The sequence below is a fragment of the Pseudochaenichthys georgianus genome, chromosome 16, assembly GCF_902827115.2.
Source record: "Pseudochaenichthys georgianus chromosome 16, fPseGeo1.2, whole genome shotgun sequence".
NCBI lineage: Eukaryota > Metazoa > Chordata > Actinopteri > Perciformes > Channichthyidae > Pseudochaenichthys > Pseudochaenichthys georgianus.
In genome coordinates this window covers 17,663,576-17,691,485 of record NC_047518.2, presented here as the reverse complement: position 1 = coordinate 17,691,485, position 27,910 = coordinate 17,663,576, and the positions used below count along the sequence as shown (strand labels likewise).

Below are 27,910 nucleotides of genomic sequence, written 5' to 3'. Positions count from 1 at the left end.
AAGCGGTAACGCTAGGACCCAATATGTAATAGAATAAACGGACAGTTTCTTATACCGCCCGGACTTATCAGGGGATCATAATGCTAGCTGATTTTTACAGTAGCTAAATTAAGGTCTGTTTCAGAGATGCCAAGTGGTGTTGCAAGACAAGATGGGCTGGGGCTAACCACTTAGCATGCTAGTTCGGGCCTGTGAAGCAACGCAGGCGCCGGAGGGAGAGCAGCGAGGATGCCGTGCAGGCCTGCTTGCTAGGCTAAGGAAGCGGCCGCACCGACCACCACTACCAAGCCTCTTCCTCGCAAATGCCAGGTCCATCGTCCACAAAATCGACAAACTGGAGGTACTAGTAGATGCTAACACGAACGTCCGCGACTGGCTGTGTGATGATCAGGTCTCCCTTGAAAAAGAGATCTATGATCTCAATGGGACCAATCTGGTTAAATAAAGGTTTGAAATGAAATGAAATGAAAATCATCACAGGGTCACACATACACATTGCTCTCCCGACCTGGAAGTCATGTCTATTATGTGCAGACCCTTTTACCTGCCTAGAGAGCTGACAGGGGTGATAATCAATACTGTTTATATCCCACCTGATGCTAACGCTAGCATTGCACTTGACCACCTCCAGAGCTTAATAAATAAACAACAGAGGTCCCATCCCGACGGAGTAAATAGGCTATTGTAGCTGGAGACTTTAATCATGCATGTCTAAAAAAATGTGCTTCCCAAATTTGTACAATATGTACGATGTACCACCAGAGGAAAGAACACACTGGACCGGGTGTATTCTAACCTGAAGCATGCTTACAGAGCGGTCCCACTCCCCCATTTAGGACTATCTGACCACCTCTCACTGCTTCTCATCCCAGTTTACTTACACCCCCCTCAGAAGTAACACCAAGCCGGTGGTTAAATATATCAGAACCTGGCCTGAGGGGGCACTCTCACAACTACAAGACAGCTTCGAACACACAGCGTGGGACATATTTGAACAGACAGACTTGGAGGAACACACAGAGGCCGTCTTATCTTACACCAAGTTCTGCACAGACACTGTAACTGTGGAAAAACGCATTCGGGTCTACCCAAACAAAAAACCATGGATGACAAGAGCGGTGCGGTCTCTCCTGAGTTCCCGTGACACAGCCTTCACGTCAGGGGACGCAGCCCAGTACAGCTTGGCAAGGGCGAATCTGAGGAGAGGCATCAAGGCTGCAAAGGAGGACTACAAGGGAAAAGTGGAGGAGAATCTCGCTCATAACAACACACGGTGTGTTTGGCAGGGCCTTCAACAGCTAACCAACTACAAGGGCAAAACATCTGGCACTACTAGAGCTGACGCCCACCTTGCAGAGGAACTAAACCACTTTTTTGCCCGCTTTGAGGCTAGCAGACCCCCTTTTCTACTCTGCCCCTGTCCCTGCAAACTACCAGCTCCATACCACCTCTCACTCTCAAAGAACATCAGGTGGTGCTGAGGTCTGTGAATCCTGGAAAAGTCACAGGACCCGATGGAGTACTTGGCAAAGTACTCAAAACTTGTGCTGACCAGCTTTCACGGGCTCTGACCAGGATATTCAACCTGTCCCTGTCACAAGCTTGCATTCCATCCTGTCTGAAGACACCTACCATCATTCCTGTCCCCAAAAAGACACCAGTCAGAGAGCTCAACGACTACAGGCCCATAGCCCTAACATCGGCGGTGATGAAATGTTTCGAAAGACTAATAGCCGACTACATCAAAGCCAGCCTCCCACCCTCCCTCGACCCTCATCAGTTCGCCTATAGAGCCAACAGATCCACGGATGATGCCATCGCCACGGTCCTTCACACAGCTGTGAGCCACCTAGAAGTCCCAAGCAACTATATCAGGATGCTGTTTGTCGATTTCAGCTCAGCTTTTAACATCATCACAACTGACATACTAGTGGAAAAACTGTCATGCCTAGGTTTCCCCCCCATCATATGCGCCTGGTTTAATAATTTCCTTACAGACCGTCCTCAGACAGTGAACATAGGCCCTTATTGCTCCTCCACCCGCACCCTCAGCACTGGCTCCCCGCAGGGCTGCGTGCTGAGCCCTCTACTCTACACACTCTACACACACGACTGCTCTCCCATTCACCCCTCCAACTCCATTATCAAATTTGCAGATGACACCACTGTGGTCGGCCAAATATATAAGGGAGACGACGAGTCGGCATACAGAGACGAGATCCTGAAGCTGTCTGTGTGGTGTTCAGCAAACAATATACAGTATCCGAACACAAGCAAAACAAAAGAAATCATCATAGACTTCAGAAAGCACCGTCTAGAACCTACCCCCCTTCACCTCAATGGAGAGAGAGTGCAGAGGGTCTCCACCTTTAAGTTCCTGGGGGTACACATTTCAGAGAGCCTCAGCTGGACAGCACACACCACTGCAGCAGTAAAGAAGGCCCAGCAGCAACTTCACTTCCTGAGGGTGCTTCGGAGAAACAGACCCAACAAGAAGCTGCTGGTGTCCTTCTACCGGGCGACCATCGAGAGCGTGCTGTCATACTCCATCTCTGTGTGGTATGCTGGATGTTCAGCTGCGGACAAGAAAGCCCTGCAGAGAGTGATCAGGATGGCAGAGAAAACCGTCAACTGCCCCCTGCCCTCTCTGGAACACATCTCCACCTCCCGCTGCCTCAACAGAGCAAATCAAATTATAAAGGACAGCTCTCACCCAGGTCACAGACTGTTCTCTTTCCTGCCTTCTGGGAGAAGATACAGGAGCTTCAAATCACGGACAAACAGACTCAAAAACAGTTTCTACCCCTGGGCCGTCAGGCTGCTTAACCACCACACTTAACGCAATAACAATAACCATCTCCACACACATACACACTTTGAATGCACTTTAAAAATTATAAACTATTTTTATATCAATATTAACTATTTATTCCCCCCGTATGATTGCTTATGTTGTCTGTCCTACTGCCGTGTTTTTAATGTTATGTATGTCTAGTTTTTGCACACTGGGACAGAGTTGCACTCTGAATCTCGTTGTACTTTTTGTATAATGACAATAAAAGGCTTTAACTTTAACTTTAGTTAATCAACATTACAAGTGTAACTTCTTAACCATCTGCTCATTATGTTAGGTCTTGGATCCATCTTGCATAATCGTTGGGGGTTGGCAGATTTAATCATTATAAAACAGCCGATTAAGTCGGATAGGTCTTAGCTTTGTTTTATTGTCACACTGGACTTCACAAGACAAAAAGACCAGAATCGCTGTTTATGAATGTCAAAAGACCCCTGGCTATATTTACCCATACTGCTATTATGCATTTGTGATGTACTGAACAAGGTTTAGATGTTACATGTCTTCTTCTCCCTCTCTGAAGAACCAGCACCTTACCGTGGTAGAGAGGTTTGTGTGCCCTGATGAACGTGGGGGCTGTCTTGTCTGGAACCTTGTGTTCCTGGTAGGGTCTCCCATGGCAAATTGGTCTCAGGCAAGGGGCCAGACTAAGATTGGTTCAAAAGACCTCATGAAAGAACAACAAAGAAGTGAGGATACCCGGCCCGGAGGAAGCCCGGGGTCCCCTTCTGGAGCCAGGCCCAGAAGGAGGACTCGTCAGCGAGCGTCTGGTGGCCGGGCTTGCCACGGAGCCCGGCCGGGCACAGCCCGAAAAGGCAACGTGGGCAACACTTCCGCTTCTCTGTCCCGCGGGCCCACCACCTACGGGAAACAGCGATGGGGTCGGGTGCGCTGCCAGAAGGGTGGCAGTGAAAGCAGAGGGTCTCGACGGACCAGACCCGGGTGACAGATTTGGGGACGTGGAACGTCACCTCTCTGGGGGGGAAGGAGCCGGAGCTTGTGCGGGAGGTGGAGCGGTACCAGTTGGATCTGGTTGGGCTCACCTCTACGCACAGCGTCGGCTCTGGAACCTTACTTCTGGATAGGGGTTGGACTCTATTCTTCTCCGGAGTTGCTCAAGGTGTGAGGCGCCGGGCGGGTGTGGGGATACTCACAAGTCCCCGGGTTGGGTGCTTCATTGTTGGAGTTTACCCCAGTGGACGAGAGGGTCGCCTCCCTACGCCTGCGGGTTATGGGGGGAAAACTCTGACTGTTGTATGTGCTTATGCACCCAACAGCAGTTCAGAGTATACGGCCTTCTTGGACACCCTGGAAAGAGTCCTGTATGGGGCTCCTGAAGGGGACTCTTTAATCTTGCTGGGAGACTTCAACGCACATGTGGGCAATGATGGAGACACTTGGAGGGGCGTGATTGGGAGGAAGCCTTCCATCGGAAGCCGTCCGTCGGAAGCCGTCCGACTGAAGAAGGAGGCCTTCAGGGATTTGTTATCCCGGGGGACTCCCGAGGCAGTTGCAAGGTACCGACAGGCCCGAAGGGCAGCAGCCTCAGTCATGGCCGAGGCAAAGCAGCGGGTGTGGGAGAAGTTCGGAGAAGACATGGAAAAGGACTTTCAGGCGGCACCAAAGTTGTTCTGGAAAACTGTCCGACACCTCAGGAGGGGGAAGCAGGGAACCATCCAAGCTGTGTACAGTAAGGATGGGACGTTGTTGACCTCAACTGATGGAGTGTTAGGGCGTTGGAAGGAACACTTTGAGGAACTCCTGAACCCGACAACTCCGCCCTCTATGTTAGAGGCAGAGCTGGAGTCTGACGGGGGATCAACACCAATCTCCCGGGGGGAGGTCACTGAGGTCGTTAAACAACTCCACAGTGGCAAAGCCCCGGGGGTGGATGAGATCCGCCCGGAGATGCTGAAGGCTCTGGGTGTTGAGGGACTGTCATGGTTGACACGTCTCATCAACGTTGCGTGAAAGTTGGAAACAGTACCGAAGGAGTGGCGACCGGGGTGGTGGTTCCCCTTTTCAAAAAGGGGGATCAGAGGGTGTGTGCCTATTACATGCATCACACTACTCAGCCTCCCCGGGAAAGTTTACTCTAAGGTACTCGAAAGGAGGGTCAGGCCGATTGTCGAACCTCAGATTGAGGAGGAACAATGCGGATTCCGTCCTGGTCGTGGAACGATGGATCAGCTTTTTACTCTCGCAAGGATCCTGGAGGGGGCCTGGGAGTACGCTTATCTGGTCTACATGTGTTTTGTAGACTTGGAGAAGGCGTATGACCGAGTTCCCAGGGAGTTACTGTGGGAGGTGCTGCGGGAGTATGGCGTGAGGGGGTCTCTACTCAGGGCCATCCAATCTCTGTACTCCCAAAGCGAGAGCTGTGTCCGGGTCCTCGGCAGTAAGTCGGACCCATTTCCGGTGAGGGTTGGCCTCCGCCAGGGCTGCGCTTTGTCACCAATCCTGTTTGTAATATACATGGATCGGATTTCGAGGCGTAGTCGTGGGGGGGGGGGTCTGCAGTTCGGTGGACTAAGGATTGCACCACTGCTTTTTGCAGATGATGTGGTTCTAATGGCTTCATCGGTCTGCGACCTTCAGCACTCACTGGATCGGTTCACCACCGAGTGTGAAGCGGCTGGGATGAGGATCAGCAGCTCCAAATCTGAGGCCATGGTTCTCAGCAGGAAACCGATGGACTGTCCACTCCAAGTAGGGAATGAGTCCTTACCCCAAGTGAAGGAGTTGAAGTATCTCGGGGTCTTGTTCTCGAGTGAGGGAACAATGGAGCGTGAGATGGGCCGGAGAATCGGAGCAGCGGGAGCGGTACTGCAGTCGCTTTATCGCACCGTTGTGACGAAAAGGGAGCTGAGCCAGAAGGCAAAGCTCTCTGTCTACCGGGCCATTTTCGTTCCTACCCTCACCTATGGTCATGAAGGATGGGTCATGACCGAAAGAACGAGATCGCGGATACAAGCGGTCGAGATGGGTTTTCTCCGCAGGGTGGCTGGTGTCTCCCTTAGGGATAAGGTGAGAAGTTCAGTCATCCAGGAGAGACTTAGAGTTGAACCGCTCCTCATTCGCGTTGAAAGGAGCCAGTTGAGGTGGTTCGGGCACCTAGTTAGGATGCCACCTGGGCGCCTCCCTAGGGAGGTGTTCCAGGCACGTCCAGCTGGGAAGAGACCAAGGGGTAGACCTAGGACCAGGTGGAGGGATTATATCTCTTCGCTGGCCTGGGAGCACCTTGGGATCCCCCAGTCAGAGCTGGTTGATGTGGCCAGGGAGAGGAATGTTTGGGGCTCTCTGCTGGAACTGCTACCCCCGCGACCCGACCACGGATAAGCGGGAGAAGATGGATGGATGTCCTCTTGTCAACATAACGCTCTGCTGTCATATCATATTGTGTCGCTGTTCTGTAGCCCATTTATACCTGAGCTCATTTACTACAGCTCATTTTGCAAGCTGAAGAGAAATTCAACCTTGAATGGATCTAAAACCGACACTTGGACATAACATGCACATGTCCCCTTATATAATATAGAAAATAGTATACATATTAGTGAATGGTAGATGGATATTGGCAGTAGAGGTAGGGGCCTTTAATGTGATATACATGTAACTGAGGAATAATTTGAAGCCAGTAAGGAGATAACAAAGGAAGAACTACATTTATGTGAAACCATTATCCTCCCAGTGTTTCATGATTGTGAAGAATGAATTACATTTGTGTATTTGAGAGCAAAATTGTGCTTTGTTAGAACAAGATTTTACTCTTAATCCGATCAATTGTATCAGGAAGCCATTACTTATTATTAGGACTAAGTTCAGGTAAGGTTTTGAGGTGTTTGCAGTGATAAAGTGGCTTTGTAAAAACATTTTCGTGTGCGTTATTCTGGCAAGCTCGGCATGTCTCCGTGACATGAATGCTGAAACGTAAGCCAAGCTGTTTGATTTCTTGCCTGTGATGATGGCCACTGCTGCACTTTGCTGCACTCGCAAATCTGCTTCAGTTGACATCCTCGCCCCACTTTCTTATCCTCTTTTCCTCCTCCGCCTCCTATACACCCCATCCTCCCTTCCATCCCATCATTCTGCTTGGTCGCCTGGAAACCAGTCAGGGAGATTTCTAAGTAGGATGGAGACATGTTTGCTTTAGCCTGTCACAAGGAATATTATGAACTACAATCAGTCATAATTTTAGGTTCATTATTTGTGAGGAATGTGTAAGAAATGAATCAATCAGGCTCACATATTTTGTAGTGATAATTTTTATTGTTTTGTATCTCAAAGGAATGGAACATCGGTCAATAGCATATCTAATTTGGTCTGCAACAGTCAAACCAATGCGTTCTCCCCAGAAGGCCAACATTACTTCTTCATAGGTTTGTTCTACTTATTAATCATATCAACACATGCACACACGTTATTCATGCAGCACATGCTATCTGACCAAACTAATGGCAAGATAACATGTAACTTGTAACCTTGGATTATTGAATTGAGGGTATTCTTTTTCTAGAAATAAATGTGTTAGGACTCCTAAACCGTTAGAGGAGCAGACTTGACTCCTTAGTCAGGAGTCAAGTCTAACGATTTTATTAAAGGTCCTAAAAAGAAAGAATATTAAGGCATATGAAAATTACATTCAATGTTTTTCAATGGCTGCAGATATTTCTTTAAGTGACGACACCCTTTTTACTCCTCTCATCAAAAATGTAATTGGAGGACCACCTATACAAGAAGGTCATGGTTGTAAAATATTGGAGAATCGACATTCCGTTTCCTGTCATTTTTAAGGTCCTGGCAAACAAAGAACCAAACTGTAGGACAGTTGCTATTAATATTAGGCCCAAACTTTATATGTTATATTTACTAATATTAAATGTATGTTTGTGTACCCAAGGCACATTTTGTTGTCCTTAACTGAGTGATAAAAGGTCTTGAATACGAGTTAAACCAAGGGAAAAGAGCATGAAACAGAAATAATAATTTGAAAAAGTAGCCATTTGATGCCTTAGATCCCATTAAGGTAGATATTTTTAATTCTATTTGATTGATTTCAGTTGTTAGATTGACATCTGCTATATACAAAAGAACCATTTTTTTAATGTTTCCAAATGAAAGGGTGAAAAAATGGTCAAACCCATCTGCGCAGCCTTTTATTTATTCCATCCGTTTGAGTGATTCTCCTTTTGCAGATCAGATACTGTGACAGTCTTTGACTGAATTCTTGAAGACATGGTTTGTAGATAAGCTGCAGATAAGAAACGGGAGCCTGAAAATCCACATACTTTAAAATATAAAACCATTAGCTGCTTGGCAGGGCAGAATATTTCATATCTGTCTCATTGTACATACAACATGCTCCACTGAGGAGGATCTCTCAGCCTGAGGGTACAGCAGCTCCCTGGAGGAATATGTTTGCATCTGCTGCCATTTTTGTGCGTGGTGTGTCTGTGTGTGTGTGTGTGTGTGTGTGTGTGTGTGTGTGTGTGTGTGTGTGTGTGTGTGTGTGTGTGTGTGTGTGTGTGTGTGTGTGTGTGTGTGTGTGTGTATTGCATGGTGTCATATATCAGAGCTTAGACAAAGAGGTGGCATTCAGCCGAACCCCCCTGAGGAAATCCATCTCTTACGCACTGATGGGGGAGAGGAGGACAGACTCTCATATCACTCCTCCTTCCTCTATGAATGTCCATTGATCTGCTTTTGATCTTCATGTCTACACACACACACACACACACACACACACACACACACACACACACACACACACACACACACACACACACACACACACACACACACACACACACACACACACACACACACACACACACACACACACACACACACACACACACACACACACACACACACACACACACATATTTGAATACTTTATTTGGTTCCAGAAATTATATTACATAGACAGGGAATCAAATATATCGGGGCTAAGCAGCACAGAACACTTAAGGGTACACATAGCACCTCCTTCTCCACATGGCTAAGCTGCCAATAATAGCTGAGACAGAGCAACACACACACACACACACACACACACACACACACACACACACACACACACACACACACACACACACACACACACACACACACACACACACACACACACACACACACACACACACACACACACACACACACACACACACACACACACACACACACACACACACACACACACACACACACACACATGATTCTGTTTTTTTTACATTTGACATTGCTGCCTTTATCCATTGTGACTCTCCAATTCCAGGGCGGATTGAGTGCTATAACTGAACATGGCATCTAAACTACACCCACCAACAACTGCAATAGATATAATCTTATGTGTACCTTATTTGGTTTCTTATAAATCTTTTAAATGATATACTTGATTAAGTATGAATTAAAAAAGTGCTCATATAACTGTATAATTAAAGGTATCAATAGTGAAGTAACATTATCATAAATGCTGGTCACTAACTAACATTTAAGATTGAAGCAAACTTAACTTCTAATAGTGACTTATAACCAGCTCGTAATGTATTATATCTGCCTTTGTGGAATTTCCTTACTTCACTTAAAGCACCCAATAACCATTCACTTAAACTTATTATTACCTTTTAATGCATAACAACAGAGATTACAATGCATAATAAACATAATTTTATGTATTACAACTACAATCATAATTCACTGTGGGACAATTGTACATTATTATAATTCTGTACGTCATTATAACAAGCTTTACCGATGATTATTGTTATAAAGCATGATGAATATTAACAATTGCTTATAATTTTTACTTTACTGTGCCAAAAGTATGGTTATAATGCTTTATTTACCTAGAAAGTGTTACCAAAGTATTTACTTTCAATTTAATTTAATAATTAACAGCAAAATTGAGTGAGAGAAGTAATGTTAATTCACATATGATTAGCAATCTAATTTAGCCGAAGCCTGGAACTGTAACATTAGGATCGATACAGTCATGTGATTGAGCCAAAAACTATTTCTAGAGTTAACTTCAGTGTAGACATTTTGCAGTAGGTAGGCCTACTCATTGAAAATTAAGCAGGCAGTAGGCCTATGTTTGGAGCCAGTAAGCTAGCTAAGCGGCTAGCAAAGTTAGCAGCTAACACACAGAGCACCATTTAGCAGGTAAAGAGACAGACATTTCTGGAAGCATGTTTGCAGAATAATAGTGAGTCTTCTGAGCCTGCTCTTTATGACAATAAGAAACAGTTTTCTATGATGAGTCAACAACTTGAGCTGTTTTGTTAACATGTGTTAGCCTACTGCACTTTTGTTAAGCATAACAAGTCAGGAATGATATGATGATGCGCTGTTTTCTTCTTAAATATAGCCACCTTCCAAGCCTACATTGTACTTATTTAATGCTAAAACTGTCTGGAGTATCATTTAAGTCCTGAAAGTCTAGAATGAGTCTCAAACTACGGCTGACCTCTCAGAATTACATATGAATTCCTTCCTCCTTTAAAAGACTGACTATCCACATGATGTGATGATGGTGTTCTCGTTTTTTCAATGCGTCAGTTAATCACAAGATCTACTATCAGTAATCGGCCCCCAGCGGCAGCCTCTCCAGGCCAGTGTGTGTTTGCGTGTGCTTATGAATGAGGGAGGGAGCTCTCTCCTCAAAGGTCGAGTCATCAGGTCACTTTATACAGCTGTTGAAGCTCAGGCTTGGCACAAAATAGAGGATCATATTGTAGAACAAAGACAGAAATCCATGTTTGTTTGTTCATGTGACAGATGAAGAACAGAACAATTAGCAGGAAAAAAAGGTTTATGCATTTTTCAAAAATGATTGTATGCTTAATATACAAACATTCATTTTTATCATCAGACGTGAGTTATTTAATTGGAACTTTGTTACACTGTGTGATTTGCATTGTAGGCAAAAACAATTGTTGGAAGTAACATTATGTTCATATATTTAATACTTAACAGATGAAAGCAAGACAGTTGAATGAGTGTAAGTATTGAAAATTGACAATGTATGGACACTGAGTGCTTTTTTTCCCTCCCGTGCTCCTTCAGGTGATCGAGTCTCTGGGCATCATGATCTACAAGGCTCTGGATTACGGGCTGAAGGAGAACGAGGAGAGGGAGCTCAGCCCTCCTCTGGAGCAGCTCATCGACCTCATGACCAACATGGCCGAGGCCGAGAGGGACGCCTGCCCCGACGAGGGCTACGAGGCAACAGAGGAAGAGGATGAGCCCGAGGATGATCCTGACAACATCTGCAGCGTCCACGGCTACAGAGATATCCTCAAGGTATGTACACCGTAGCTGAGTGAGTGACTGCTGGTATCTATTCTGTTGTTCAGCTATTGTTGGCTATTTACAGTATACTAACGCTAACTACCAGGATGTTTTGACTGACTGCAAACAAACCCTTATTGCTATTGCTGGAGATGTAAAACATGTACTTTTTCAGATATTGCATTGGAATAGTTTTCACATTTAAAGCTGCGCGTTTAAAGTAACACATTATGAAAAAACTATGCTTTATGTTCAATCTGTGGCTAAATGTGTCACCTAAGCGTAAAAATGAATCCCAATGCTTTCATTTGTACAACATGCCCTGCAAAGCTAATTGAATTTAAGCATTAACCTGGAGTGGTTAGGGCCAGGATAGTCCATTGGTCAGTACATAGGCCATGAACAAATCAGGTTACCGGTACATTGTGCAAGCATTGATGACTGGACAATACTAGCACTTCAATCCATGCAGGGGCAGGTGTAATCATGATATCAGGGAGATTCAAAATAAGGTATCACCAAACCCAGCTTTCCATACTATTTTAGCATCTTTAAGGTCCTTGTTGTGTTTTTTAAAGCCTGCAACAATTCAGTTTTGTATCAGTCTACACACTCTCATCTGTTGGCAGCATGCAGCTGCCTCAACTGAAAGAGCTCTGCTACCTGCCCAGCACCAAACGGCTAAGAGCTACATATATAATAGCTATAATAGTTCTAGAGACTGTCACTGGCGAGCAGAGCAGTTTGGATCCAAGGGCAGGACACAGAATATCTTGGCAGAAAACACTTTTAATAGTCATTAATCCACCAGAACAGAGCAGGGTGAGGCAAAAACAGTCACACACACATCACACAGGGGGTGAATTATTTTCAAAATAAAACAGGAATCACAGACAGATCGTGACAGAGACTTGTACGTGAACATAGTAAACAAAGTAGCAGCTAAAGGGCCAGATACTCTTTTTTTTTTAGTTGTTGGAGACCTAACTATAGCAAAAAGTCGAGTGAATACAGTGTTGGGTTGCCAGACAAATGACTATTTTTTGCTTTTTTTAATCCATTTTATAAATCCATACCATAGCTAATCTGAAATGTGCATTATTTTTAGCTTGTTGGAATATTCCCCCCATTTACCAACCATTTCCTTGTTGTAAATTAAAGGACTAATCCAACAGTTGGAAGTAAATAATGCTGTAGAGGAAGTACAGAAGTATTTTCAGCAAAATGTCATTGTTAATTAATTACATTTCAGATACAGATTAAGCACAATTGATACTTTAGGGTGGTATATTTGTATATCATTTAAAGTGAACCTCTATATACTGATGGGTAGTTATTATATGATAATGACTATTATATTTGTATCTTTTATGTTTCAGACAAAAATGTTAGTTTGAAAATAACAGTTAAATCTGTTGAAGTAAGAACTATTATAGAAATTAGAATCGGTGGAGATAAAGTATATTTAAAAAGGAAAAACATTAATAGACTACACATATTCACTGATGAATTCCTGGTACAGATCCTATCAGCGAGGTTAACTGATTTTCAAGAAAAACATTTGAGTGTGAAAATGAAAATGTTAAACATGGCTCTGAGCACTGCGATTAGAATCACAGTGCAGTCTGGCTGCCAGCCTCCTCCATGCTGGGAGTCATGTAGTATCACTGTTGTCCAACAAAAACACACACACACACACACACACACACACACACACACACACACACACACACACACACACGCACGCACGCACGCACGCACGCACGCACACACACACACACACACACACACACACACACACACACACACACACACACACACACACACACACACACACACACACACACACACACACACACACACACACACATATCTCCGAGGTATCTCAGCAGTGTGACAGTCTGGCTGGCCTGATGGCTGGCTAGCTGTCAGTTCCAATTGTTGTCTCTGCTGTCCTCTGTGTGCTCCCTCAGTGTACCCTTTGTCCTGACCAGATATACTGTAAAAAGCACATTGGATACAGCATTGGTTCTGTTTTTCACCCACTTGTGATAAGGATATAGGATACACTTTCTGCAGAGACGGCTGTCTGGATGCAAAGAGCATGCCGAGCATTGGCCAAGGGTACATTCTGTTCTGAGTGTCATGAGGACGTATTCTGTCATCACGGCTGCCATTAGTGCCTTGTCAATTGTGTTCTGCAGTCAATAACAGTTGTTTACAAACGTCTGTTTTTTTTTTTTTTTTTTTTTTTTGCAGGGTCCCTGAGAACCATTAGCAAGGCTAAACACAGTTTGACAGTGGTAAAGGAAGTATTGAGATTCTTTAGTTTAGTAAAAGTAGCCCTGTGGGAAAATAATCCACTACAAGTAAAGTAAAAGAATGAAAGTGTAGTCAGCTAAATGTACTTAGAGTATGGGAAAATAATCCACTACAAGTAAAGTAAAAGAATGAAAGTGTAGTCAGCTAAATGTACTTAGAGTAAATAATAAACAATATCATATTCTAGCAGTGCAGAGGAGTCATGGAAAAATTCTGATGTAGTCCGAAGTAAATAAAAACAGTTACATTAAATGATTTGTGTTGCTTAAGTCTGAACACTGAAAGCAATCAAGAAAAAACTGATAACAAGAATTGCTCATTAATTGAGGTTGCTGCGATACAGAACAATGGATAGAGCTGCGACAATGACTCTATAAATGAGTTGATTGATATTAATGCTCGCCGTTTTCAGCATATTACATTTGAATATTTGCTGGTTTCCTTATGATTGCAATCTGGTTTGGGGCTGCTGGTTGAAAAAAGCTAAATAATAGAAAGCTAAAACGTTCAACGTTTTTGTGACATTTGATGGAGCCTTTCATGATTGGATTTACAGAAAACAAATTGAACAGATAGATAAATAAGTTAGTTGCAGGCAGCTCAAATGTAGTTCCCTTTGTCTTATTACTTCTCCTAGGCAACCGTGTTTCTGGAGAGGAGAGACTTAGTTGACCAACAACTGTTCTGATTAGCATTGTTAGCTAACAAGCCAGGATTCAAATGACCCTCATAATTTAGGAATAACACAGATAGTGTTGACCAAGAATAAACAATTGCTTTACATAACCTGAATGTGCTTTACTAAGTTTCTTCATTGATATATCAAAATAACATGGATATTGATCAGTTCATGGTTTTTATTTAACCTTTATTTAACCAGATAAAAAGCATTGAGATAAAATCTCATTTGCAATGCTGACCTGGCCAAGAAGGCAGCAACGTTACACATAACACAAACATATAAAATACAGAGCACATAACTAAGAAAACAAAAGACGAAAAAGCAGTCACTACATTGTGCACATTAGGACAGTAAGAAAGGTGCACTACTTATTACTGCAAGAGCAGCTGGTGGTAAGGACCTCAGACAACTTCAACTTAAAACATGCTATTGAGACAAGTGCCGTCAGTTTGAGGTTTACAAAAATAAAATAAATTGCACTTAATGCTTTCTCCTTGATCCCTGTTGTGTTTATGATAAATAAACTGTGTACTACAAACCGTTTTTTCTCTCTTCCAGCTGTGCACATCCCACCTCCCCAGTCTGTCGGACGTCCCCGGTCACTACCAGGCCGTGTGCCGGGCTCTCTACACAGAAACCAGGGAGCTGGGTACTTTCCTGGAGAAGATCAGAAGTGCCAAAGAGGTGGGTTCTTATCTTTATCATCTTGGTATGATGAATGCATATGCCTTTGCTTTTACAAGTCTTATTTAAAAACGGCGTGAACCCACTGCACAGGGAACTCCCCTGTAATGAAAGGTCACAGGATGATCACTGACCTTTACATGAGGCACAGAGCAGCAAGGCACCGCTTTAGAAGATTTAGTACTGTGACCTTACTGTACTGTACATGCGACCCACCCCAGCAATCAACATGACTCTGTGGTTGAGTATTGTGGAGCTGTAGTGCCTATAGGTCATAGTCACATTTCGTATTTGTATTTATTTATTTAAGAAGAGACATAAAGGCTATTTTCATCTGCAGTCCCTGAATGGCATATTATCACAAAAAAACACAAAAGCACATTTACAGCACGTATTAAAGCACATATGCACCATCAAAAGCACAAAAATACAAACCCATAAATACACTAAAGACTTAAAAGACATACATTAAAATGAATAGGCACAGACAATTAGGAAAATCAGTTTATGACAGCATGTTTGATTGTCCAGTAACCGTTGTTTTATATACATAAAGAGTTGAGAGATGAAAAGACATACGAATGTCTATTGAGGGTTCCTTTACACTATGCTTTATGAAAAAGAGGAATATTTCTAAAAACACTTGATTAAAACATATGCTTATGTGTAGTATCTTTGCGATTCTGGTAATGCAAACCAAAGTGAACATTAATATTTAACTTTTATCCTTTAACAGCCAGTCTTACGTTATATGAAGTCAGTTTTTCTCTCTGCTTTTGTGTAGTAACGTTCAAATAAGAAAACCATCGGAGCATAAAAGGCATATCTGAGTGATCTAGCATGCCTGTTTCAATAATAATCCATCATTTCAGAGAGGAAGGGATGGAGTGTAGCATGACATAGGCATGGACACACAGAGACATGCAGTCAGCGGTCACACAGCTGTGTGTGTGACAGAGCGGAAGCTCTCAGCTGATTCACAGACTCCGCCGTGGTAATGACCGTGAATAAAGAGATGAATGGACACGTCAGTGCACAGCCTATATACCTCGAGCTATGACATAACACACAATACCTCTGACTCACAGCTTATACTCAGCATTCCTATGCATCACTCAATGCTTATATTGTGTAAGAACAAGGGGGCGTAAGCAAATGGGTTTTAGATTGCTTAATATCCCATAAATAAAACATCTTTATTACAATAATCCTTGGGTCCTTCAAATCCAGCCTAATTTGCAACATTAAGGCCACTTGAATATATACATAAATAGTTCCATCAAAATACAACTAATTGTAACAGCATAGAAACATAGTTCTATTTGTGTTTTAGGAATCAAAACATTTTATAAAAGTTAAGATTGATGGTGTATATTAGAAGTTCCATTCAGTTATTAAGGTTGAGAACATGATATAGCGAGGACCAATTCACCACTGGAAGTGCGGTCGTCTTTTAGTTAGAAGGTTGTGGGTTCGATCCCAGCCCCTGCAGTCGGGGGCTACATCCATGTCGATGTATCCTTGGGCAGGATACTTAAGTTGCTCCCGATGCCATTGCCCAGGGTGTGTGTTGTTGTAGCCTTTATTTGACCAGGTGAAGCCCCTTGAGATCAAAAGATCTCTTTTTCAAGGGTGACCTGCAGGACATTAGTTACACATTTAAACAGGTTTGCAGACTGTTTCAATTTAGTGGAGCTGCACATCTAAAAGCTTTCTTCCCTAAGACAGTCCTAGCACTTGGCACATTTAATACAACATCATGAGATCTCAGGCAATACGTACTTTCAATTTGTCGAGAGATCAGAGAGCAGATATAAAAAGGTAGTTTACCCAACATGGCTTTATAAATGAACATGTACCAATGACTGAGCCTCCGTACAGTTAGTGAAGGCAGACCTGCCTTGGCATACAGGGTACAGTGATGAGTAAGTGCTTTACAGTTAGTAACAAATCTCAGAGCACTGTGATACGCAGCATCTAACTTTTCCAGGCAATGGGCAGGTGCATTCATATACATCAAATCACCATAGTCCAGCACAGGTAAAAAGGTCACAGTGACTAGCCTTTTCCTGGCTTCAAATGAGAAACAGGACTTGTTCCTGTAGAAGAACCCTAGCCTAACCCTCAGCTTTTTAAGCAGATTAGTCACCTGAAGTTTAAAAGTAAGACAATCATCAAGCCAGATACCAAAGTATTTGTAACAGGCAACAACTTCAAGTTTTGTTCCTTGCGTAGTTACAATATCAAAAACAGGCTCTGGTGTCTTTTTTGCTTTTGAAAAGAGCATTACCTTGGTTTTATCCACATTTAAAAGAAGCTTTAGTTCAGAGAGCTGAGTCTGAATAGTGTTAAAAACAGCCTGCAATTTAACAACAGCCTCCTTAATGGTGGGACCTGCACAATACATCACAGTATCATCCGCATAAAAATGTAAAGTAGCTTCATCCACATTATCACCTACGCTGTTAATATATGGAGAATAAAAGTGGTCCTAAAACAGAACCTTGTGGTACACCATTAGAAATGTTTAACCATTCAGAAGACAGTCCATCAAAATGAACACATTGGGACCTTTCAGAGAGGTAGTTCACAAACCACCCCACTGCAAGGCTGGATATGCCAATACTGAGTAGCCTCTGCTTTAAGATGAGATGATCAACGGTGTCAAACGCTTTGGAAAGGTCAATAAACAGAGCTGCACAACTCTGCTTATTATCTAAAATACTAGTAATGTAATTTACCACTTTCATTGTGGCAGTGATGGTGCTGTGTTTCTTTCTGAATCCTGACTGATGTTTAGACAGGATATCATTTATACATAAAAACTCCTTTACTTGTTCACTCACAAGTCGTTCGAGCACCTTCGCCAGAACTGACAATTTAGAGATTGGCCTATAGTTATTTAAAATAGTTGCCTCCCCTCCTTTTAGTAAAGGCAAGACATAAGCAGACTTCCATACTTTTGGAATTGTATTTGTGCTGAGGGAGAGGTTAAAAAGAGAAGTAAGAGGTGGAGCAATAAAATCTGCAGCTATCTTTAAAAAGAAAGGTTCTAAGTTGTCCGGGCCGGCCGGTTTCCTAGGATCTAGCTTAGATAAGGCTTCATGAACAACTTTGACAGTAAAAGGAGTAAAACAAGGTTTTACAGACCACATTGTTCAGGATCACGGATTGGGGTGTTCACAGAAGCAGAGTTAGACAGAATCAAACAGAACCACAGGACACAAAATGCTTATTAAAGCAATTTAGCATAGTAGCCCTGTCCGATATAGAGCCAGATGCTGTGGTAAGGCACGGAGGCAGCTCATTACGGATCTCACCATATCGATTTTTATTGCTTTCCAAAATTTCCTAGGATTATTTAGGTTTTCTGTGGTAACTGACAAATAGTACTTCGACTTTGCACTTTTGACATTTGAAATGAAGCTATTCCTTAGCTGCCTAAAACGCAGCCACTCTACCTCTGAGCCTGATTGCCTAGCCTTTGCCCAGGCCTTGTTTCTCTCATGAAGGAGACTGGACAGCTCAGCAGAAAACCAGGGATTGTTTCGTCCCTTCACTCTAAATGTACGCAGGGGTGCATGTCTATCAATGATCTCCATAAAACCAAGATAAAAATAAGACCATGCGGTTTCCATATCAGCACACAGATCAATTTGACCCCAATCAAACCCAAACAGATCATGCACAAAACCCTGCTCCACAAAATGTTTTATGTCTCTCTTGATGATAATGCGAGGTTTAACCTTTTGGACCTTAGTGTCCCTAATTGTGGCTACAACACAGTGATCACTCATATCATTTGCAAATACTCCCACAGATGAATATTTATGGGGAACATTAGTTAGAATGAGATCAATTAGGGAGGATTTATTAGGGGACTTAATATTTGGGCGAGTAGGACTGTCCACAATCTGAGTAACATTTAAAGAGATACAAAGGTTTTTAAAATCCTCTGACACTGCAGTTAACCAGTCCCAGTTAAAATCTCCAAGTAGCACTATTTCCTTGTAGTCTAGTTGTGATAAAAGATTTGCTAGTGAAGACAAGGAGTCTTCAGCTGAGGGGGGTCTGTAGCGGCCCACCACCATGACCTGTTGACCCTTTGCCACTTCTATATTTATGGCTACAAATTTGAATTGCTTACTGATAGATTTGGAAACTAATGTGGTTACACTGAACTTATTCTTAACATAAATGGCAACACCACCACCTTTATTAGGTGTGCTTCCTCGAGCAAGTGACACACTGCTCTGTATGAATAGGGTTTGATTGAAATGCAAAGCGCTTTGAGGGGCCGTAAAGACTGGATAAACCGCTATATCAATACAGTCCATTTAACGCTTCATATTACTTTCACAGCTTTGTTTTTTAACAAGCAGACATAACACATTACCTCTATACATTTTGTAAAGACCCTTAAAACATTATTACATTCTGGAAATGGGTTTTCGCGGTGCTACAGATGTCACAGTAAATCAAGCAAATAGACATTTTATTCAACATTAAATATCAGTTAACTTGTGTTGTTAATTTCTGATCTGATGGAGGCCCCTTTAAGATAAAAGGAAAACATTTAAAAAAAAAGAATGTTGGCGGAGTGTATTTTCATTCACTTTCTGGTTACTTGTTTGATTCGCCATCCTGTTTTTAAACATTCTAGTCTTCACTGTGAGTTTCATGGTCCCCTAATACATACATGCTGTTTGAGAGGATCTTTCCAAACCGGCAGAAGTCACCATTGAAGTAAATGGACTACTTCTCTGTAAATGTTTGCTGTTTTTGGCATAAAAGTGCGTAAACTTGACAAGGACAGAGAATACCAGCTATCAGCATCATTGATACAGATACACACTCACTGTAATGTCACAACAGTCCGGTGCACTGTCTGTGTGTGGAAGACAGGCCGTGCTCTCACACCCTGTGGTCTGCCAGGAGGAAATGGGTCACTGTGAAGAAGGAGTGACATGTTTGATGTTCATATCCGACATAGATGACAATATCTGGAGACATGCTGACTCTCATTCAGCATTTGTTCAGCTTCACACAGCTAATTTCCAGAGAGGCATGACTCAAATAATCATGTTTGCATCTCCTTTTGTAGTAATAGGAGGCTCTGTGTTGTAATGTGTTTCCAACTTGTGCACATACCTCAGAGGATTAATGCTGCTTCAGTGTATTATTGGTATGCTGTCTGTTATGGGTCATGAGTCCATATTAAAGCAGGGGTATGCAAGTGACTTCTTTTATTGCAGTGATTTGCAGGTTTTCATAGTTAGAAAGCGTTATAATCATGAGATACTAATCTATGAGCTACTAATAGTTGCTTTGGGAAAATGTTGGAAAACATTATTTTTATGTTCACATTGAGGCTGGTCCTTTTATTAATTCCTCACCTTGTTCATTATGATGAAATGCATTTTGGGCATTGTTTCTCCTCAGGAGCTTGGCTGCGAGTTGGAACATTTCCCGTCAGGAGTGGTGTGTGTGTGTGTGTGTGTGTGTGTGTGTGTGTGTGTGTGTGTGTGTGTGTGTGTGTGTGTGTGTGTGTGTGTGTGTGTGTGTGTGTGTGTGTGTGTGTGTGTGTGTGTGTGTGTGTGTGTGTGTGTGTGTGTGTGTGTGTGTGTGTGTATGTGTTCCACCTACCTCAGGGTTCCTTCCTGCCATGCACTACTGCTGCTGCCCTTTTTAGTGTGCGCAATGCATCAGAATAAATAGAGGGTATCTGGTTGGTTACATATATATGTCAAGTCAATTACCCAGTTTACATAGTGCTTATTATTTGTTTAATGTCTAATATTAAAGACAAGGTAAAAAAATGCAATAAACACATGTCAAAATGTCAGTCAACAATTAGCTTATCTCGCTTTACTTCAGTGTCTTGATCAATATTGAAGTGTAGACTGTTGTTGAGCCTCATGGTGAACTGGCGAGTGTGATGCAAGGTCATTTAGACCAATGTTAGTGTTTGTGTGTATGAGTGTGTGTGCGTGATGCATCATGTGATTGTTTGTCTTTTTATTTATGCCTTCATCGGTGCATGCATTCACAGTCTGTTATTCCAGTGTTTATCTGGAATGCTAGCTGTTTGACTGTGTGTGTGTTCGAGGGCCCAGGGGTAAGATGGGTGATGTTCAGCCCCTCCCCCACGTCCCAGTCTTTAAGCAGAGCTGTAGATTGGCTCTGCCAAGAGCAGCCATTTCTTTTTTTCTTTACTTGCTTGTAAAGCATCTTCGAAGCCAGGAAAAGTGCTATATAAATAACATGTATTATTAAGAGATGCTTTGTCTCGCAACAAAGACGCCTCCTGCTGCTCAATTGGTGGTGATTCACAGAAACAACTGGCTCCTATTTGCTCGTGGATAAGTGCTTCTTGTCAGCGAACGAATAACAACCAGAGCAGAATTATTGACAAGGAAAAATATGGTTCTAGATGCTATTGATAATTGCTCTAATTATTAATTTTGTCCACACGAGAGTTGCTTTGCATGTTTGAATTAAAATGCTGTCCCCGTCAAGTGAAGAGAACACTGTCTAATCCAACCTTTTGAAATGGAGATATGTGGCTTTGATCTGATTTCAACACGCACCACTCATACCAATGAGATAATGTGTTTAAAAGCAAGTGTTCTAATCTCCCTTTATCCTCTTCACTGGCTCATTAAGTATTGTTTTAGTTGGATGGACCATTATAAGTTTATTAAGCACTTCATTATGACCTTATGACTCGGAATAACTGTATGCACTTTGGGCATACAGAGTTATGATGCCGCAAAATGCATTATGTTGTGAGTGATATTATATAACTGTTACATGGAGCCTGCAGTCCGGTCAAGGCAGCAGTTCTCCTGGCAGGCTGATGGTGAATTGTGATTTCCCCGGTGGGATGGGGTCTTGTGTTGCTGTTGGCTGGGCAGACTCCTTGTGATTGTCTTATCAGTATCTCGCCTCATATATTAACCAGAGGGTTATAGTTTAGATCTGCCTGTATCTTTAAATTCACAACACACTTGTTGTTACATTTAATTTCCTTCTCTTTCTTGCTCTAGTGCTCTCTCTATTACACACACACACGCACACACACTCTGCTGAACTTTAAAGCACCAGCAGAAGAATGCAGGTTAGCTCCAAGTTTCCCACCCAGAGGTTATCAGTGTTTTACAACACGGAGATGGAGATGTGCTTTCTGTTAAGCTTTAGGGATTCTGTCAGGTTCGTGTTATTTTTCTTCTGAATATGTGATCAAGTTTCTCTTTGTTTTAAGGCTAATATCACTGTTTATGTCTAGAACATGCTAGCAGCTCTGTGAGGCTGTTGTGATTATTGTACAAACACAGCTAGCTTACTAGCTAAAAAAATAAAGAATTGTAAGACATATTAAAGCCCCAAATTCCTAAAAACTAGTGGTTAGTGAGAGAGTGGTTGTGTCATTACTAACCATAGACTGTATATTTACAGTGCCAGCATGCACACTACCAAGACTCTGAAATGTAAGCAACGCAACCATGCTATCAGCTTATAACAAATAATTACGTTAGCTTGCTTAGCAAAGTTTGGAATGCTAATTTGACTAGCAAAAAACATGCTCAAGACAAAATGTTTTCACTGGAAGAAATGAACAGTTCCTTCACTACAACTGAAAAATGAACAATACGGTGGAAGTGACCTGGCCTAAAGCATAACCTTCTTTTTTGTCTATTTTCTGTGAAGGAAAACATAATTTACAAAACAAATATCATTCTGTTTTGAAGAATACTTGAAACTAGATGGATGTCATGGCTATCCATCCAATAGTTGTTGAGATTTTCCCCTTTGGTCCAAATGACTGCCATCTGAAATCTGCCATCCCTTAGGCAACACCACTAGCATGGTTAAAGATTCAAACAGTTAGTGTTCTTATTTCATATTCATACTCTCCCTCTCTTTCCAACAGAACCTCCGTAAGATGGAGGAAGGGTCATCAGAGGGGCCTGGCAAAGACCTGGATGAACTACAGACAGGTGACTGGGTAAGCAACTAGACTCCTGACCTCTGACATCCAGCTGGGACTTTTCTTAGGTTTCATATTAAAGATTCTCCATAACTGCATGAACACACATCTGTATGAATGGATTTTACACCTTGATGAACCCTCCTTACTTTGTGTGCACAGGGTCAGAGCTGTTGTCCAAATAAACTCATAGTCAAATGGTATTATATAGTTCACATTTCCCATGCTGCCCTTTGTTCCCTCCGTCAGGCTCGGTTCTGGGTCCAGGTGATGAGGGGCCTGCGTGAAGGAGTCAAGCTGAAGAAGGTGCAGGATCGTCAGTATAACCCCCTGCCCATCGAGTTCCAGCTCACCCCCTATGAGATGCTGATGAACGACATTAAGTCCAAACGCTACAACCTGCGCAAAGTCATGGTCAGTGTCCAGATTCGACCGCAAATAGAAATCGCTGCCACATGCAAGCACGCTTCCAGCTTGCTGCACTTCTGTTGTACCACTGTTCCAATCCTATGGGAAATTGCTTGGAAAAATTACAACACTGTTGCATAACAACTGTGGGATGGGGGGATGCTCTGTAGGACACCAGTGTAGTGCTTGACTTATATTTATTTGGGGATATAAGGGGGACAGGCACTTTCATTTGACACCTTTGAGGCTTCCATATTCCACCTCCAGTTGCTTGGCAGGTTAACACTCATAAAATGCTGCCTAAAGCACTCACTATTGACAAAACCCCAAGGAAAATAGTGCCAGATGCAACAATAAGCTATTTGGAATTGCTGAAAATACGGAAGCAATAAAACGGTTTATATCTCAATTGGTTATTTGACAAAACAAATAATTGAAGTTGATAGTATGAGTCCAGATTTTTCTACAAGGTAGGTAAGTACTGTGACTGTTTGTACCTTTCTCGTACAGTATATTTCATCCTTTGCTGTTCTTTCAGCTACATGGAGACATCCCACCCAGGTTAAAGAAGAGTGCTCATGAAGTCATCCTGGAGTTCATCAGGTCCAGACCACCCCTCAACCCTGTAAGTTAAACTCAAGAGCATGGACTCAAATATCACAACCACTCCTTGCAGCCTCAGAAATACCGCAGGTTCTTCCTTCCTGCAGCGGTCAGGCTGTATAACCATCACGGCCCCTGGTAGACCCCCACACACATATAAACATAAATACCGTAAATAGCTGTGCAATATATACTTCCACTTTTAATACTTTCACCTGGCTGTTATCTCAAAACTGTACTGGTACTGGATGTGTATTTTGTACTTGGTAAATTGTAAATTGTGTAATTTCTACTTTTATTTTACATATTATATTAAGCTATCTTTGCACTCTTCACTTGTTCACAATGTACATCTCCCTCTGTGGGACGAAGAAAGGTAATCTGATTCTGAAAACATTCAGCCAGAACCGAGGTTTCCAACCTTTGACTGGCCCCTTCTCAGATCATATGAGCATCAGTTGTGAGTGACCAGTTCAACCAAAGAATGTTTTGCCTTCTTGAACACAATTCAGAGGATCAAAGAGGTTAAATGATCAAGTAATTGGCAAGAAAATAATAAGATTGGTCTTAAAGTTTGTTTACTGCAGTCTCATTCTGTAAATCATCTCGCACCCTGTTGTTGTGGTTCCGACCTTATGCTGGCGAGATAGATACAACAATATTTCACCAAACTTGTAAATGTATGTTGTGTAAAGGTTCAGACGCACAGTTACCAAAATCTAATGGAGAACACCGCTACTTCCTTGGGTGTTTCCCAAGAATCCCAGTCTTACATGGCCACTATGAGCTATTTGGCATTGCTGATCATTTTTCAGAAACAGTTACATAGATTATCATTTGATTGTTAAAAGAACGTATTTTGGAGGCAGTTTTGGATATTAAAAATCTGGTTTAAAATCGCTGCTGATTCAGTCTTCACATCATTATTAATTAAACAACTTTAAGATTTGGAAAAAACAAGACATTCAAAGAAGTCATGCTAGGATATTATTTTGTATTTCTTAATTCTACAGCTTTTACGTTCTCGTCAGACTCAGACACCAAGAGTTTAAAATGACATGTTTATTTGAAAAGCTCTACAAAGTTTGTGTATTTCAACAGGATATACCTTATTTTGTGACTTGTTTCCCCAAATCCCTAAACTGGTGTTTTCGAGTCCAAAGTTAGTACAACCCAAAAAGCCACATCGCCACATTTAGTGTATAGTGCATCTTCTAGACTCTAAATGATTGGAATTACATTCAAACGTAGGTTACAGCATTTCTATAAACCCATCATATAAAAATTGTAATTATTCTGTATTAAAAAAGAGTATGTTAATAACTAGTCCAGCCTCTTTAAAAAATGTATGCTGTAGCTTCCAAATGACAGTTTCACTGCACTGTGGACTCAGTAAAATGCTGCTCTCATCAGATCTCTGTTGATATTAATCTCGCTGCAGATCTAGCAGGCGCAGTTTCAGCAGGGCACTCGACCCTATAGAATAAGATGAACAATCAGTCACAGGAGAGATGAGGAGGTGGTGATGAAACGGCTTTCTGGCTAGAACCCTGTTTGTTGGTTGTCAGTTGTTGTTCTCCACTCTACTTACTCCCTGTCGCTGTCTCTATTTAACCCATCATCAACCTGCGCTAGGTGTCGGCTCGCAAGCTGAAGCCGCTGACTCAGCTTCCTCCGACCCTGCATGAGAGGATCCTATCGGAAATCAAATCAGAGAGGAAACTCAAACCTGTGTCGCCTGGTGAGATGCGCAGGGGCAGGCTGGGTAAGGGAAACGTCTTCGTCCTCCTCATGTTACACACACACATGCACACTGTCATGCACATGAAAAACATACTTCACTCTGAAAAGCCATTTTTAATCTGAAGTATGGAGCTGATGCTTTCACCTGCTGGGATGAATCCAGATGAGAAATGAGTAGCGTCGTGTTCTACTACACTTTTATCATTTGTCCCGCTGCTCTTTGCTTTTTTAGCTAATGCTGCTTAACTTTTTATCTTTCTGTTGCAACTATTATTATTATTATTATTCTTTTATTGATTAAACTGTTTGCATTATATTTGAAGTTTACTACTATATTTTTGAATATTAATGCTAACTGTCTGCAATTCCTTGATTACTAACAAGCCACTTCTGTTTTTGAATGTCTGTAATCTCTCACCATTGGCTATGGCTTATATCTGAAATCCTATTATCTCCCGTCATGTTGTTATACTTGACAATAAGCGTGATATACCCCTGCATGTCTGCCAAGCATATTTAGTATATCACAGTAAGTCTTACCTTAGTATACTCCCTGATAACAAGCAATGACTGTGCGATGCCATTACTGTTTCTCGTTGCAGTAATTCGGCCACTTAGCATGTCTTTCAGTTTTGATGCGTCAGGTAAAGTCTACCTCGCTGCTTATCTGCCTTTTTCTGTTTACCTTCTTGTTGTGGCTGCTCATCTGCTCTCCCAGCTCACACACACACACATCACACACACTGCATCAGCACACTGTACACATCATCGCACAAACTGCATCAACACACACATTTCATGTCATGCTTCAGTGTTTGTTTGGTGATGGTCGGCTGTGATCTGTGGGGGGGAACATGGTGATGTGGGACGCTGGTCAGTAGGAGGACACTGATAAGAAAATACTGATGCGTGATATGTAGGTATTCTATTATTTATTTGCCTACTTTAAGTATTTAGTCTTTTTTGGAAAAGTTTGAAAAATGGTACAATTGAAAAATTACTTTCTTTGGTGTCTAGGTGGGGTACATGATGAATCATTTTTAACCGTACATCCATTACTAGGGGCTGGTTCAGCTAATTTAACTTTGGCTGCACAGTTTCTCACCAACATATGAATTAGAGTTGAGAAGAGGTGAGGATCTTCCTCTCTAATCGGCAGTAGAATACTGTAAGCACAAACTTGTTTTAACCTACTGGAAAATAAATCTGAGATGAGCTGGATCCATTACAGCCAATGTGTTTTTGGTGGTGGTTGCAATGAGAGGCATCATATGCTTCCCTCCCTTTTGAATCTCCTTACCTTGCTAAAAACATTTCCATAGTTGACAGTTATTTTGTTGGCAACATGGTGTTCATTACATGTACACTTCGCAGTGCCTGTGGATTTTGTCACAAGATGGAACCCCTGACCTCCCATCAGCATCTGACTGAAGGGAAGGGACAGATTAAACTCAGCGCGCTGATTGGGACAGATCACACGGTCTCAGACAGATTGCTATATCTAAAGGGCTTTTCTGTTCTTGGTGCTATCTGTTTACAGGCTGAATTAATGACCAGTGACAGTTCAAATGATGTAACATAATTTTTTACAGTCAATTATATGTTTTTATTTAAGAATGGTGCAATGACATTGCCTCAGTGCAGGTACAAGTTTAGCTGGAATCATTGTGGTTTTATAATCCTACTCAATTATCATGATGTCTTACCAGTGCAGCTCATACAGTCTGTCTTATCTACAGCTCTCGTCAAACAAATATACAGGATTAGGAAGGAGAAAAGAGTCACCTTAGCCCAGTGTGTCATCTGTGAAATATACTGCCGTCATGTGAATCTTACATAAGTGTGCAGCCAGCTATCTAATCAAGGGATTGATATGACCTCTGTGTCTCCCAGAATCATCAACGTCATACAAAAGAGTCTTTCATAGAGATGACTCTGCAGAATTGAATCAGGGTGCTGCCTCACGCTCTGCACAGCACCTGTAGAGACCGGTGACATTAAATGCACTTGACCGACTTAATGAGACACTTTTGATTGAGGTGATAAGAAAATACTGCTGACACAGGCAAATCACAATAATGCTGTGCTCCACTCTGCCAGTGTCTCTCATCACAGCACAGGCTTTATCACCTCTGCATACTCATTCATGCTGTCCGAAAACGTCTGTGTGTACGGACTTCCCTCTGTGATGGATCAGTCTCACACAGAGTGAGACGTGTGGTTTTTCACTCTGCTCGATATGTTATGGCTAATGGTACATACCCATTGACACTTTAATGGACATGATTAAGGTTTTAATCAGGAACAAGAAAATAACGTTTCAAGGAGAAAT

General features: G+C 42.3%; 1 protein-coding gene across 2 annotated transcripts in view; it reads left to right on the top strand.

The window, feature by feature from the left end:
• spire1b (spire-type actin nucleation factor 1b) overlaps nt 1–27,910 on the top strand; it is a 49,252-nt gene that overhangs the window by 11,956 nt on the left and 9,386 nt on the right. The window contains exons 3-9 of one of the 2 annotated variants that reach the window (XM_034103466.2): nt 10,922–11,158; nt 14,709–14,834; nt 22,768–22,842; nt 23,074–23,238; nt 23,771–23,857; nt 25,471–25,600; nt 26,181–26,222. In XM_034103466.2, coding sequence (XP_033959357.1) covers nt 10,922–11,158; nt 14,709–14,834; nt 22,768–22,842; nt 23,074–23,238; nt 23,771–23,857; nt 25,471–25,600; nt 26,181–26,222 — 862 coding nt within the window. The remainder of the gene's footprint in view (nt 1–10,921; nt 11,159–14,708; nt 14,835–22,767; nt 22,843–23,073; nt 23,239–23,770; nt 23,858–25,470; nt 25,601–26,180; nt 26,223–27,910) is intronic. The other variant, XM_034103467.2, reaches the window with a different exon arrangement.